The sequence below is a fragment of the Gadus chalcogrammus genome, chromosome 2, assembly GCF_026213295.1.
Source record: "Gadus chalcogrammus isolate NIFS_2021 chromosome 2, NIFS_Gcha_1.0, whole genome shotgun sequence".
Taxonomy (NCBI): domain Eukaryota; kingdom Metazoa; phylum Chordata; class Actinopteri; order Gadiformes; family Gadidae; genus Gadus; species Gadus chalcogrammus.
In genome coordinates this window covers 8,308,426-8,322,860 of record NC_079413.1, presented here as the reverse complement: position 1 = coordinate 8,322,860, position 14,435 = coordinate 8,308,426, and the positions used below count along the sequence as shown (strand labels likewise).

The window sequence follows — 14,435 nt, the reverse complement described above, 5'->3', positions numbered from 1 at the left end:
GAGGAAATTAAAGGACATTGGGGGATGGATATCACGTGTGGGTGTATTTAGCAGCACTACTCTGACCACTGAAACCATGCGGTGTTTTAGCAAAGTGGAAGAGTTAGTAATAGTAGTAATGTAGAAGTTCTAGTGTGCGTGTTTGTGTGTGTGTGTGTGTGTGTGTGTGTGTGTGTGTGTGTGTGTGTGTGTGTGTGTGTGTGTGTGTGTGTGTGTGTGTGTGTGTGTGTGTGTGTGTTTGTTTACGTGTATTGCTTGTGTGTTTGCGGAGACGGACATCATTTTCAGGTATTGTTTCAATTCCCAAACATCATTTTAAAAAATGACCGACTAGAATATGCAAGAAAGACCTCATTTATAGGGTTAATTGCACGTGTGGATATTTCGTCAGTACAATGGGCGTCCGAGTGGGCGTGTCATCCCGGGGCGTGGACGTATCCAGCCAGTCAAATGCCTTGTTTGACACGAGCAGGCGGATCGCCCTGCCCACTGAAGTGTGTCTCAGATGTTGTCTCTCTCAATTTTGTTCAAACTCAGGAATTACCTTGTCGTTCATACACATATATGTCGTAAGGTTCACCCTCTTGGTGTATAACAACTTTTGAAAATTAAAAGATCGTTTTTATACTAAGTATTCTTTAAACGCAATCAGTTTGGGAAATAGCAGCGTATCCCTGGAATCAGCGAAAGTTACTTTTCTAAAGTATCCCGCGGGGCTGCAAGGTGTCGCAGAAACGGATTTATATCGCTCTTAGGGATAATTTACCATCCCGAGTCCCAGTGATTGGGCTCATTACGGCTATGTCCTCTTCCACAGTCAAGGGACATTTATCGTGATTCATTCAAGAAGAGGTTGTGCCACCTTTTATTTCGCTTGTGGACATCTATGGAGAGCGTCCTGCTGCATGCTCTCACGCCAGCAGTGGAGTCTACTTTTCACCTCCGGTCTTCCCTTCGCACGCACTCCGGGACAAAGCTGTGAATGTTGACTCTAATAAGACCTAACATAGTGGAAGAGGACTACCATCACCTCATTTGAATGCCTTTGCAAGGATTTTGCTGGTTTTTGTGCTGCAGGCAGGGATTCAGTTTGCTCGGACGGGACTATGGGGAGAGAGAGGAGGAAGAATCTTTTGAATTGCGCAACAACGAGAACCTGACTTCCAATGGACGGGTAAACTAGCCACACTTTGCATTTGACAGCCACTACATATTTTAATACTGCACGTTTAAAAGATTCGTATACTATATGCCTTTTTTCGTTGACTCGGTTATAACTGAATGAACTATCATCCAGATGTGATGTTTAGGCCAAACAGCCCAGCAGAATATCCAATATTCAAACTATGATTGTACATAGCCTACTACTGTCGTGTGGATCTCAAGCATTACTCTATTCCTGTATATTCCTATGGTTGATCTCAAGCATATACTGGCCCTTGTCCTACAATACATAGTACAGACTTCAAAAAGTAATAATGAGGATTCCCTTCCACATAAGGGAGCTTTCCGTAACTATGGCCTATAGGCCTGCTCGCATTGGCTCTTGAAAATATTTTGGAGCTTGGCCAATTTAATATATGACCAATAACCTGTTAAACCAGAGGTCAAATATTTGGATCCGCTGTGATTGTACATAATGTATTGGTTTACAGCTGGCCTGTGTATAGGCATACCTCGTGAAATCCAACAGAGTTAAAAGAAAGCAGGCAACAAAGCTGGATGTTCAGTTGAACTGGTCCTCTGTGTTTGGCCAGCAGAATTGGAAGCGAGACTGTGGCCTTGTATTCTCTGTAATGTTAGTCATCTGATCAGACACAGAGAGTTCGCTATTGCCCATCCACTTGTAAGAGGGCATTGTTGCCTCGGATTGGGCCAGCCTTTTACAGTCCAATGTGCTGCCGATGAACAGACAGACCTCATGAAACCAACTTAAAAATATGAAACTTTTTTGGTCTGATCTTTCCAAGCTCCTTACTGTTCAAAAGAGATAACTGAAATATAGATTAGCATTTGTTTAGTCAGTACATTTTTTACAACATCAAAAAAATATATGCCAGAAAGTTGGCAAGTTAAACTGCTGAGTTAAAGTTTACACTTGACTGACTGGGAAAGTAATTGCACCCGGGGCTCAAGCCTGCATACAGGATGCTTATCTACTTGTTAGACCTTTTGTCTGCTTGTAACCAACGGTCGAAACACGGTAGAGATTTGCATGGAAACGTTTGGAACAATAACGCTGAATAGGGCAACTTGGGAATGAGGGCTGTCACTAAGGTGACACGGTGCAATCATTCAGTTGGTTTTACGATACCTATACAAAAAAACGTTATTACTTAAGCATGTGCAACAATTTTCTCTGATCATCAATGTCATATTCCTCTTTGACTTTCAGATATTCAGCAAATTTGTCTTAGGCCTATTGACTGTATTCATTCTTTCAAACAGCCTATTCCTGTAATATATTCTATTCACAAACAACCTAACACCCTTTGCTCCATCCAGTATGAAAATGCCTTCCAAATGATCTCTTCATATCACTTATGATGGTAATTATGTTATGAGAATAAAACATGTTGTGGGCGCCACCGCATGAGGTACAGGACCGTAATGGGAACTACAAACAAATAAAAAGTAAAAGGCGAATATACAACGTCTCCAGAACCACATTAAAGATCCTAACGTGAAGCTTTTTCGTGTTCCATATTTATTGTCCAATGCAGAAGAAGCCTGTAACCGCAGCAGCGGCCGATAAGAGCACAACATCTGCTGTTCTGCTGTCCAGGGGTATCTTGAGAGGTGTCACTGTGTAGCACTGTTCTGCTTGGCAAACACCCCCGTCTAGAGTTATCATGCACCATCTGTCTAGCAATGTTGGCCAGGGAAATCTAACCATACGCCATTACCCCTAAATCAATAGGAGATCCTGGTAACTGAGACAGACAGCTCTTCCTGAAGCAACTTTCAAACCCTCTTTTTCCGTTACTTCACAGTTGATACCTTTATGGAGTTCTGTAATCTGCAGATTTAGGCTCCTTGCATTTCTATATTAATTGAGATGCTAGTGAGTGACGCTAGTGGGTCTTTCTTTTATCCTGGTTTGTTCAGAAATTGTTCCTTGGACATAGGAACAATAGCCAACCATTGGAGTTGAGTGAATCAGCACAGCATTGTGAAGTTTACTATAGACTGCTTAATGGTACTTACCCAATGCTCCCTTTACCGTAAACGTTCTTATGAGTAAATTTTCTTACCAGCTAGTTGATTAGCCAGTTCTAACAGAAGTATTCTGCCCTTTATCTAATGATTGTTGGCTTCTAGGCTTACTCAACGTTTGCTAAGGATGTTGATCATTGATTACCTTCAGCTGCAAACACCATTCCCTTCTGACACACACACACACACCGACCTATTGTGTGTGTTCTGTGTTGTGTGTGTGTGTGTGTGTGTGTGTGTGTGTGTGTGTGTGTGTGTGTGTGTGTGTGTGTGTGTGTGTGTGTGTGTGTGTGTGTGTGTGTGTGTGTGTGTGTGTGTGTGTGTGTCCACGTCCTGTTTGTGTCTCATATTTCTAAAAGCCCATGCTGGGAATGAGCCATACTTAGCCCTCGCCATTATACAACCCATGTTCGTACAGGGTTCTCCTGGAAAAGTTATTGATCTGGTGGATGCTCTTTAGGTTTCTACAGTGTTAAAGCTGGCTTGGTTGGGGGCAGGGCACCTGGTCAGAGATGGCTTAGAGGGCAGAGGTCTTCAGATGAGTCCCAGGGAAAGCCCTCTAGGGCTTCATCCCTTGTTTGCTCAGCCTCCTCCATAAAGTCCAGTAGTTGCCAAGCCACTTTTCAAGACAGCTGGTCAGACCTCCCTCTATGTGTGTACGTTTGTTTTTTCAGACTGCCCGCTCTGAAATGCCCATTTTAAAAAGTCTCTGAAACGCTCCTGCCAAGGATGACCACAGAAACCCACAAGTCTGGTGGAGTCTCCCTTACTCAAGCCATCCAAAAACCTCACCACGAACTCCAGTGTTCCTAACCTCTGCCAGGAGATGCCACGTTCGGTGACGTCCGCAGTGCCTGTGCCGTAGGCAACTCTCTCTTGCCAGGATACTCGCTGAGGGTGGAATTATGACTCCCTTCTGATGCTTGCTCAGAGTTCAGACTTCAGAGGCTAGAACTGGGCCAGAACATCTTACCCCTTGCATGTTTACAGTCTTCATTCAAAGAAACTGCTCTCAAACAGCTGCCCAAACAGTCTCGCAATATTGAATGCCTCTAGTGTTGGGACAGCAGGGCACTCATTTTAGGACAGGACATCCGTCATTCTCTCGTTTTCTCTCTCTTTCGCTCTTTCGGTCTCGCCCATGTTTCCACTGAAACCCTGTTCAACCTTTTCCTCCCTGTGAATTTCACCAAAAGACAATAATCTTAGTAAATGTGGAGCATTTGCAACAATGTATTATCTTACCAAGAAACAAACTAGTTTAGTCCTCCCCCCCATCTTTCACATTAACCGGTTGTGCTCCTCAAAGCTTGATGTATGATGTCCTGTCAGATCCCTACCCCACCTCCTTAGGGGCTGTGCATCTGGTCTTCAGACAGACACTGGCTGAAGCCTTTTCCAATGGTTACTCAGCCTCCCAGGAGAGAGAAGGAGAGATATATTGCGGATGTCAGAAATGGAATGATCGGGTCATGATTTCTGTTCTCTTCTATGTGCTGGACTGATCTATTCCATGTTGATCAAGGCAGATTTCAGAATGATCTTCATAATCACATGGACTGTTACCAACGCAGGAAATTATTGAATGCGTTGATCTGAGTCACTATCCATTATTAAATAAAATACAGCCCACTGTTTGACTTAGGACTGTGTCATGGAATCTTGCTCCAGATATGCAGTTTGTAGAGGGGTCGGATTTGACTTGTCTCTGTCTCTGTCTCTGATGTACTGCCACATCAGTGGATGACAGCAGGGATGGGATTATAATAACCCAGAAATCCTGTCTCGGATCAGTTTTTCGTGCCCGAATAGTTTTGACTAGTTTTGTCTACATTACCGCCGCCTCGGTTAAGTACAAGCAATTATAGCTTCGTAATTTCCTCATCAGCTTAGGGTCACCTGCTGGACATGCCTTCCTCAGACACCGTCGTAAACGAGGCTTTTTCAGTTGGTGTTTCCTCTGTTATTTCTGATGCAGCACACTGTTTTTTCAGGGCCCTGGTCCTATACTTAGGTCAGCTGGTCGTGTGTGTGTGTGTGTGTGTGTGTGTGTGTGTGTGTGTGTGTGTGTGTGTGTGTGTGTGTGTGTGTGTGTGTGTGTGTGTGTGTGTGTGTGTGTGTGTGTGTGTGTGTGTGTGTGTGTGTGTGTGTGTGTGTGTGTGCACTGTAAGGGGCCAAGAGTTGACCTGGATTGTATTTCAGGTAGGCTGAGAGCCCTGCCGGGCCCCTGGCAGCCCCTGCAGAACTCTGCTCAAGTGGTGGGGCGGCGAGAGACATCAAGTCAAGTCACATTGACACGCAGCGTGTCCTCCCCAGCAGGGAGCCGGGCACCAAAGGCACACAGAACATCTCTGATGTCTGATGGGGTTTTCCAAGGTCACTCTGGGCAATCTAGGGGCCCTGCACGTCGTAAGAAGAGAACCCCCTTCCCGTCTCTTGCTTTACAGGGGCTGTTCTGAAATGAAAGGTTCAGTGTTCCAGCCGTGAAATTTGATTTAGTTTGTCTGCCAGTAGGAGGGTGGGGGGGAGGGGTGTGTGTGTGTGTGTGTGTGTGTGTGTGTGTGTGTGTGTGTGTGTGTGTGTGTGTGTGTGTGTGTGTGTGTGTGTGTGTGTGTGTGTGTGTGTGTGTGTGTGTGTGTGTGTGTGTGTGTGTGTGTGTGTGTCCTCGCAGTCCTTTCCACAAGAAGCTGACCCCTGGGAGAGTAGGGGGTGGAAGTGTAATTTAGTGCGAGGATTAGGTCGCTAGCCTCTGAGGCCGATTCCCAGACAATTGCTGGGTTCGCTTGGTTAAGATCAGACGAGATTAGAGGCTCCACTAGGGAGATAATGTACATCTTTAGCGTGCTAAACTCTTGTTAGCATACTAAATTAACAGGCTTAGTTCCCTAAAAACACGCCATGCCCATTTGGTTCGCTCTTTTTCCCTCCCTATACATCAGGAAGCAGAAGGCCATGAGTATGATTTTAGTTTACCATGCGAGCTCCACAGTGTTAATTGGTATGTTGGAACAATTGAGCAATTTGAACTTCAGCGAGTGAACTCTCGTTACACCCAAGGGACAATGTTGACGCCTAGTAAAAAAAAATTGTATTCAGAAGAAACAATCTGTTGTAAGAAGGGCAGGTACCTCTGTTTAGTTGATATACTCAGGATTATTTTCTTTTCCACTACCAACGTTGAACAAATCCGAATTGCCAAATAGCAAAAGCGAAGCCAAGAATTGGAGGAACTGTGCAGCTATGTGATTCTGCAACCTAGCCAAGAATGGCAGAGCGCTCTGCCCTATGGGCACAGAGTGAGGGTTTTTGAAGGGATCAGTCCCAGCCATGTTTGGAACCAGTACTGGGAACCAACCACTGTATCTGTTGCCACCTATTGACTTTATTCTCTGTGTCGCTCTCCCTGTTTCTTTTGTTGACAGATCCCAACTGACGTGACTGTTTCTCAACCTACACACACGGCGAATGGAACCAATGGGTAAGGACATCAGAGGGAGAGAAAGGAGAGCGAATGAGACAGATTTGTGGCGGGTTTTCCATTAAACCATGAAATATTTGTTCCTTATTTTACTGTGCAGGCAGCATGTTCTTCTGTGGTTTGGAGTACTTGTGTTTATTTAGCATAGGACGCGTACCTTCACTTCCCCTCCTCTCACCTTTTTTGCATGGACTTTTAAGTTCTCGCCTAATGTGCCTCTTCATAAATCACCACACACACAGAAACACACGCACAACTCTGTCTGTCTGTCTGTCTGTCTGTCTGTCTGTCTGTCTGTCTGTCTGTCTGTCTGTCTGTCTGTCTGTCTGTCTGTCTGTCTGTCTGTCTGTCTGTCTGTCACTCACTCACTCACTCACTCACTCACTCACTCACTCACTCACTCACTCACTCACTCACTCACTCACTCACTCACTCACTCACTCACTCACTCACTCACTCACTCACTCACTCACTCACTCACTCACTCACTCACTCAAAAAAGACATTCTGAGTATACTTCATTATTAACATACATGGTTAAAGACGTACTTCTTTAACCATGGTAGACTTTGTCAAGCTTTATCAATAATTGTGTCAAGCTTTCATTTTTAGGCCTGTATGGTTCCTCTCATTTATTGGGCTTCTGTGGCTTGGGCTAGTTTCGTTTTGTCAGTTCCAGTTCCAACCTGTTTTATTGCTAGTAATTATAGCTGATCATGTCTTGACTTTCAATATGCTATAAAGTGATAAGCCTCAATTGGACCCTTGTGAATTAAAATGCAAATAGTGTGATTTATAACATGGTGGTGGTGTGCCAAATTCCTTTTGGAATGACTGTGCTAATAAATGATTGCATGTTCCGGGTACTTTTATTGTAACTGTACTACATTGCCGGTCATGGATTTTGGTCTGCACAACCAGAATGTCTGTCCTCCAGCCTGTCCCCGTTAGGACAAGCGGCTGTTCTCGCATGGCGCACATGTAATAGAACCGTTCATCCCGTTTGATCGCTACTCTCTAGAATTGCATGTGTGGCCACACTAGCACGGGGTCAAATCCCACTGGAGACCAGGGCCATTCTCTGCAATGCAGCCTCTACTCTGTCCCCCTCCCTCTCGTCCTCTCTCTCCCTCCCTCCAAACGTCCGTCCTTCCCTCCCCTTCCCTCCCCTTCCCTCCCCCTCCCTCCCCTGTTTTCCCAGTAGTCTCATAAACCACATCAGTGACAAGGAAGTGGAGTCCCAGCTCACGCCCCCTCCCGTTTCGAACAGTAAAAGACTGTAACGCGCCTGTGTTCTGACTTCACGAGAACCACGAGGACTGTGTGTATACCGCAAATCACCAAAATGAGGGCCGCCATGGAAACGCAAAAAATAACGGGAGGTTGGCGTCGGCCTTTATTATTTATTGGTCCAGCGCTCCCCAAGTAGGCTGCAGCACAGTGTTTCAATGGGTCAACGGGTAACTGGAGTACATGGGGTAGGGCTGAGATAACAGTGAAGTATATGATCAAGATAATCACAGGGAATTTCCCATGCCAAGTATTCATCACTTTATGCTTATGGAAAGTATGTTATCTAGTAGCATAATGATGTATGGTATCAGACCAAAGTCGTACCTTATCTATTTACTGGAATTTTTATTAACAACTATGTATTTAAAGGGCATATCTTTTCGCCGTAATTAAATTTGACTACAAACTGGGTACCAGTAACTACATTCGATTACACAATTATGGATTTTACTATCACGCCCTTTTACGGGGCCCGGTGGATGAGGCAGTATGGGTCAGGCTACCTTAAGTCTTTGCAGGACAGTATAGGTTGGCTGACTTTTCGTCTCACGCACTGCCTTAGCTACCCACAAAACAAATTTAGTTTCTTGTTCTGCGTATGTGTGTTCTTTGTGTGTACTTACATTTTTTTTTTTGGAGTGTGTGTGTGTGTGTGTGTGTGTGTGTGTGTGTGTGTGTGTGTGTGGGTTAATTTGATTGTGTGTGTGTGTTCAATTGCATCTACTCTTGTTGTATCTGTGTTCATTTGAGCGTGTGTGTGTGTCTGTGTGACACAGACACACACACACGGTTGAACCCTGAAAAAAAAAAGAAAAGCAAAATCAAACTAACTTTCTGAGGGAAAACAAAAGAAATCTAATGGCAGTAAATAAGAAATATATTATCTAACAAAAAAAGTGTTCACTTTTTTGTTAATTTGTTGCTAGTGTGTGTGTGTGTGTGTGTGTGTGTGTGTGTGTGTGTGTGTGTATGTATGTGTCAAAGACCTGTCTGTTTATCACCTCCAGGCCTCGAGGAAATCCCATTGCTTGATTTACTACTGGTTTTGTCACGAGTCTGTTAAAAAGCTGAGTGTAATCACTCGCGAGCAGGGAAGCTAGCGAGCACAGCCCTCACTCATTACCTTGCCAATTACTCAACACACCCTGAGGGGCCAGCTTTGTAGAAGGAGGTCATGCCACTGACTGATGACACAGCCGATGGTGCCATGATCAGCCCCTCCCATTTCACAAAATGAGGTGTGGCTGGCTCACGCACTTCGATTTCTTTCCCTTTCTCTCTATTCAATCATCCAGGGTGAATTACCCATAACCAGTCATCCCTCTCAGATATGAGTCAGATGTAGGTATTTGTTCTATGGGTTGACCTCTGTCCGATTGTTCTCGGGTTTTACCTGTATGTGAATGTTCCAGGGGTGGACCTATATCTGATTGTTCCAGGGGTTAACCTTTTTATACTTGATTGTCACTGGGGTTGAACTATAATATTTGATTGTTACAGGGGTGGACCTTAATGTGATTTGTAACAGGGGTGGACCTACGTATATATGATTGTTACAGGGGATAACCTATAGGTGATTGTTACGGGCCTTGACCTCTCATACATGATTAATACAGAGGTGGGCAGGAATATGTGTTTGCCCACGCTGGACTGAGGCTGATGGTTGTGTAACCGCTGACATCGTTGGCCATGCTGCATGCCTCATGTGGTGGGAGTCAGATGGACCCCAGCGGTGGGCTGGGTCAAACATCTCCCCCTGTACCATATTGTGGATCGGCCCGTGGGGTGAGGAGATTGCATGGATGACCGGAGGTGTCGATACTAATATTTCTACATTTGAAAATGTACACGGCACCGCATAAGAGGAAATTGCGTAATCTAAAGGTTTTCTCAAGAAGACAAAGACCGGTCAGCTTTTATTGTTTATATGTGCCCTCTGCTTTGTGATCCAATGGGAATCATTCGAGTTGGCCAATGGTGTGTCCTCTCTAATTTCCTTGCAATAGTGGAAATACCATGGCACTGAATAGCCCACCACCGCAATTCATCATGTGTTCTGACATACAGGCTGCAACGTGGTTTTGCCGCAGTAGACGAGACTGTGCCTTTTTTGAACTGCCATTGTTGTCTAAATTCAGTTTTAGTGGTTACAGAACTGCACTCCTGCCCGCATAGTAACTCATGGTAACCAAGTGAGGATCATGGCACATCGGTACATGATCAAGAACCAACGCAGTGCGACCTTGTTTTTTCTGGGGCTAATATCGGCTCTGCCGGTGTATGGGCCCTTCTCGTCGTCGGGGCCCCCCCCCCCCCCATGTTCTCTTTTCCAGGTGTTGCCAGCCGTGGCAAGCTGACCCCATGGGGGCATTCTTCCGAGGCTGCTGACAGACACAGGGCAAGGTCCTCCTCCGCTTGCTGGGATCGCCAGTATCTATATCTGCTCATCCGCCACTGCTGTTTTTTTATCCATCCACATTTGGCTATTCTCCCTGTGTCTCTTGGTCGAGTTTAATTTGGGAAGCAGGGGGACAGGCCAGAGTGTCACCAGAAGAGGAAAAGAAAAAAACGGTACAGAAGAAATGGTATTCGGCCCTCTTGGTCTTTACCCATTCTTGCCCCTCCTCCCTCGACACATCATGCCATTCTCTGACGCTGCATGAATATCATCATAGACAAGGAATGACACAAAGTGCACTGTTCAGCAGACGCGTATACGGATAGAATAGCACCGTTCTTAAAATTTGTTTCGTAACCTGTGGAAGTTTGCGTGTCAGTTAGCCAACGGCCGTTTCTCTTTTTCTTTAGATTGCGAGGGAGATTTGAACTATTTTTTAATGCGTTTCATTAGATAACGCTCCACTAAAACCCCTTGAAGAAGTCTGATGTTATCATGCCATAGCTTTCAACCGATCCTACACAGTCTCCTCAGTCACTCACTGAGACTTCCTACACACACACACACACACACACACACACACACACACACACACACACACACACACACACACACACACACACACACACACACACACACACTCCCCTTCTCAAAACATTATTTTTGCTTTCTTCTCTGCCTTGTCCAGAATTCCTTGGCAGTGATCTTGAGTAAACAGGGTATTTTTAGCTGGGAGGTCATATAGTCCCAAGTCCTAATGACAACATTCCCATTTTCCCACCAACCGTGATGCAGCGGCCTGCATGACCTACCCTTGTGTGTGTGTGTGTGTATTTCTCAAATGGGTTTGGGAGGGGGGGGCTATAATATTTCTTACATTTATTTTTATTGTGCATAATAATATAATTTTAAAGCACTCTGAAGATATATTATGTATACATATGTATGTAGTATATTTATTCTGTCTATTTATCAAACCAATTACAGCTGACGTAGTTTGATGACTTTGGAAAGTATGGTTGGATCTGAGGCCGAAATCATGTTTAGTGACAATGTATTATAGTTTTTATTTTTTTCAAGTTGCGTTAGAAAGTTGTGTTAGGGTTGATAAATTATTATTCGATGAGTCAACCACCCATAGAGCTGTAGCTAACGTTACCTTGTGAATTTAATCGTGCCGCATCCCAGCGCCCAATCCGTGTTCAAAAGCATACTAAATACTTTATGATCATGTTGAACGTTGTTGTAACATTATAACGTTATGCTACGCATTAGCTTGGGGGCTGGGCCACTTGTCATAGCACATCGTAGTAAGGTTGATTGATATTTGAATATCCTATCAGCACATTAGGTCTCTACTGGATTACTGTTTCCTGTGTTTCCCAGGAAGTTGACAAGTGGAACAAATTAAACGAACGTTACACTGAATTAAACCATAGATTTCTCTGGGTCTGACAATGTTGAAAACCTTTGGGATAATGTAAGGACACAACTCTTTTTGGGATATTGACATGCAGAAATGTTGTGTATTATACCTTTTTTAACAGTTAATATTGAACTGTAAAACCTATAATCAGCTGTCTGCACACCGTGCCAATACACAAAGTAGTCTTAGGGCTACCTTAGGGGATTTAACCTTTTAGCCTCAATAGTTAATCTTGTTTTGAACCTTTTCGACTCTAAAACCAGAGTAAAGATTCAGTTCTCTGTCATATCATCTCAAGCATTGGCATTATTCAATCAAGGACAACCTTCAGTGTCTTCTTTATCAGCAGGGATGTAGGCTACTTTCTATACTGACTGACTGGCCGTGTGCGTCTGCGTGTGTTTAAAAATAAATAAATAATGTAATATATTCTTTTCACCCTCGATCCTCGAGACCCAACAGCAAGGACACTGCTTTGTTCAGCTCCAATTATAGCCTTCCTGATTTTATTAGCTGCATTGACCACTGCAATCGATCAATCAATCAGTGATTGCGACAGCAGCTCCAAGCAGACGGTGAGCAGCCGGCTCATCATCCTGTTCTCCGCGTTGCAGCACGTCGCCATGCGCTCCATGTAGTCTGTTCTTCTTGGTCTTCGGTTTTATTACACTGGGAAATGCTTATCTCCTTGATATTTAGCCCTACGTTTATGTTTTTTATTAAACGTAACAATTAAGTTTACTTTAGCTATTGATTAGATAGAGTAGACCACATAAAGTAGCAGTTGGTAACTGATATTCAATTGAATAACTAGGGACTAGCTATAGGGAATCAAATGGCATAGATTAAATCCGTCGTTTATTAGAGCTAGAGTACATGATTATGGACTTTGAAGCATTTACAGATTCATACTGATTATAGAAACAAACGTCTCATCACTTTGATTCCACCACCACAATGTATAGAACGAACATAAACACTTGAACATTCCTTATTTTTTAGTCCGTCTCACACAGCCGTCCACAATAACATTTGAATATAACTAAATAAAATGGTCAAATCAATTGGGGATTGTAGAACCAATTCAATTTTACCCCCCAGCAACAATCTTCCTGCCAACGCTATTCCTTAATTCCCCAGCTGCCTGAGCCCACTTCTACTCTCTGACTTGTTGGTTCCCATAATGAGAGGAAACACTATGGAATCCTCCCGGAGCCCGTTGAGGCCGCCGCGAGGGATCCGGGCAGCAGGAGTGTGTTGCTCATGTGGTGCACATGTGTGATTCTCACTTCCGTAAACACAGACATGTAATTAATTATTGTTATTTTCTCCACGTCACTCTTTTGCGGCCAGAATACTTTATTTTTCCCCCACCAGACCCACGTAGCAGACTGGGGGGGGGGGGGGGGGGGGGACTGTGAGGAAACACACAACGCCTTTATTTCTTTGCAATGTCACGATGATTTGTCATTTTTCTTTGCCACAAGCTATGGGTCTGGAGCAGCTCAACGGTAGAATCACAGGACTGTTTCTCCTTAACAGTAGGTAATGCATAGGAGGGGAGGGGAGGGGGAAAGGGGAGGAGGAGGAGGGGGAGAGAGAAGGGGGGGGAGGATGGATGGGTGGGAGGGAGAGGGGTGGGAAGACGACGGGGAGAAATCCGTCTGTGGATCTGCACTCACTCTGCTCTCTGCTGTGTAATCCCCGTGTCAAATTGTTTCCTGTACTCCACAGGAAGTCAGTGTCCACTCAGAAACCCCGTCGCTGAAGCCCTCTACTGGGGCTGGTGGGAATGTGGGGGCGGTAGCACTGAGAGCGAGAAAAGAGGAGGAGGTCTGGTGGGCGGAGGGGGGGGGAGGAGGAGGGGGGCTGAGGGGCTGAGGTGAGGCTACCGGACAGCTGTGCAGATCCCAGAGTCTCCTCGGTCTGTTTCCTGAAAAAACAAAGACACACACACACACACACACACACACACACACACACACACACACACACACACACACACACACACACACACACACACACACACACACACACTCAGGCGCATAACCTGGTTGGTGTGAAATTAGCATGGCGTGATGTGGAATGAAAGCCTGGGTGGTTGGGACATATGTAAAAGCGTTTATGCCGTTGGTTGACCCCTGAATGGTTGGCTCCTTTTTATATTATTGTTTTTGTAAGCCTCTGCCACCTGAACCATGTCTTCTTCCTCTCAATAAAGTACCGGACAGCTGACTTTTAACCCCCTCCAGTCTGGCACAAGGCCTCATGTAGTTAGGCTTGTTTGTAACTGTTGGTCTCTGAGGAAACCAGTTATATTGGATATGGTCGTATACTGTCTTCAGCACATGGATTTGTATTTGTACCCCAGTGGTCCTAAACCACCTAACATTTTAAGAGATAAGTTTAGGAGACTTGGGAGATGTTAGGAATGAACATAACCAAGCTACCGGAGGGCGATTGACTTGAATGGTTCTACATTAAAGGTGGGAACGAGTTGGTTAAATTTCAATGCGTTTCAGTGATACGCGACAGCTGGCATGATGAACTCCCAACTCATTTTACAGTAAATGTTTTCCAGGAAAACCCTAAACCGATTTTCGTAGCTAAAACAATAAAACTGC

The 14,435-nt window shown here is 44.7% G+C and overlaps 1 protein-coding gene across 1 annotated transcript in view; it reads left to right on the top strand.

Moving 5' to 3' along the window:
- Window positions 1-495: 495 nt before the first annotated feature.
- plekhh3 (pleckstrin homology, MyTH4 and FERM domain containing H3) overlaps window positions 496-14,435 on the top strand; it is a 34,828-nt gene continuing 20,888 nt past the window's right edge. The window contains exons 1-2 of the mRNA XM_056608923.1: window positions 496-1,174; window positions 6,639-6,694. Of these exons, the coding sequence (XP_056464898.1) occupies window positions 1,040-1,174; window positions 6,639-6,694 (191 nt within the window). The 5' untranslated portion in view covers window positions 496-1,039. The remainder of the gene's footprint in view (window positions 1,175-6,638; window positions 6,695-14,435) is intronic.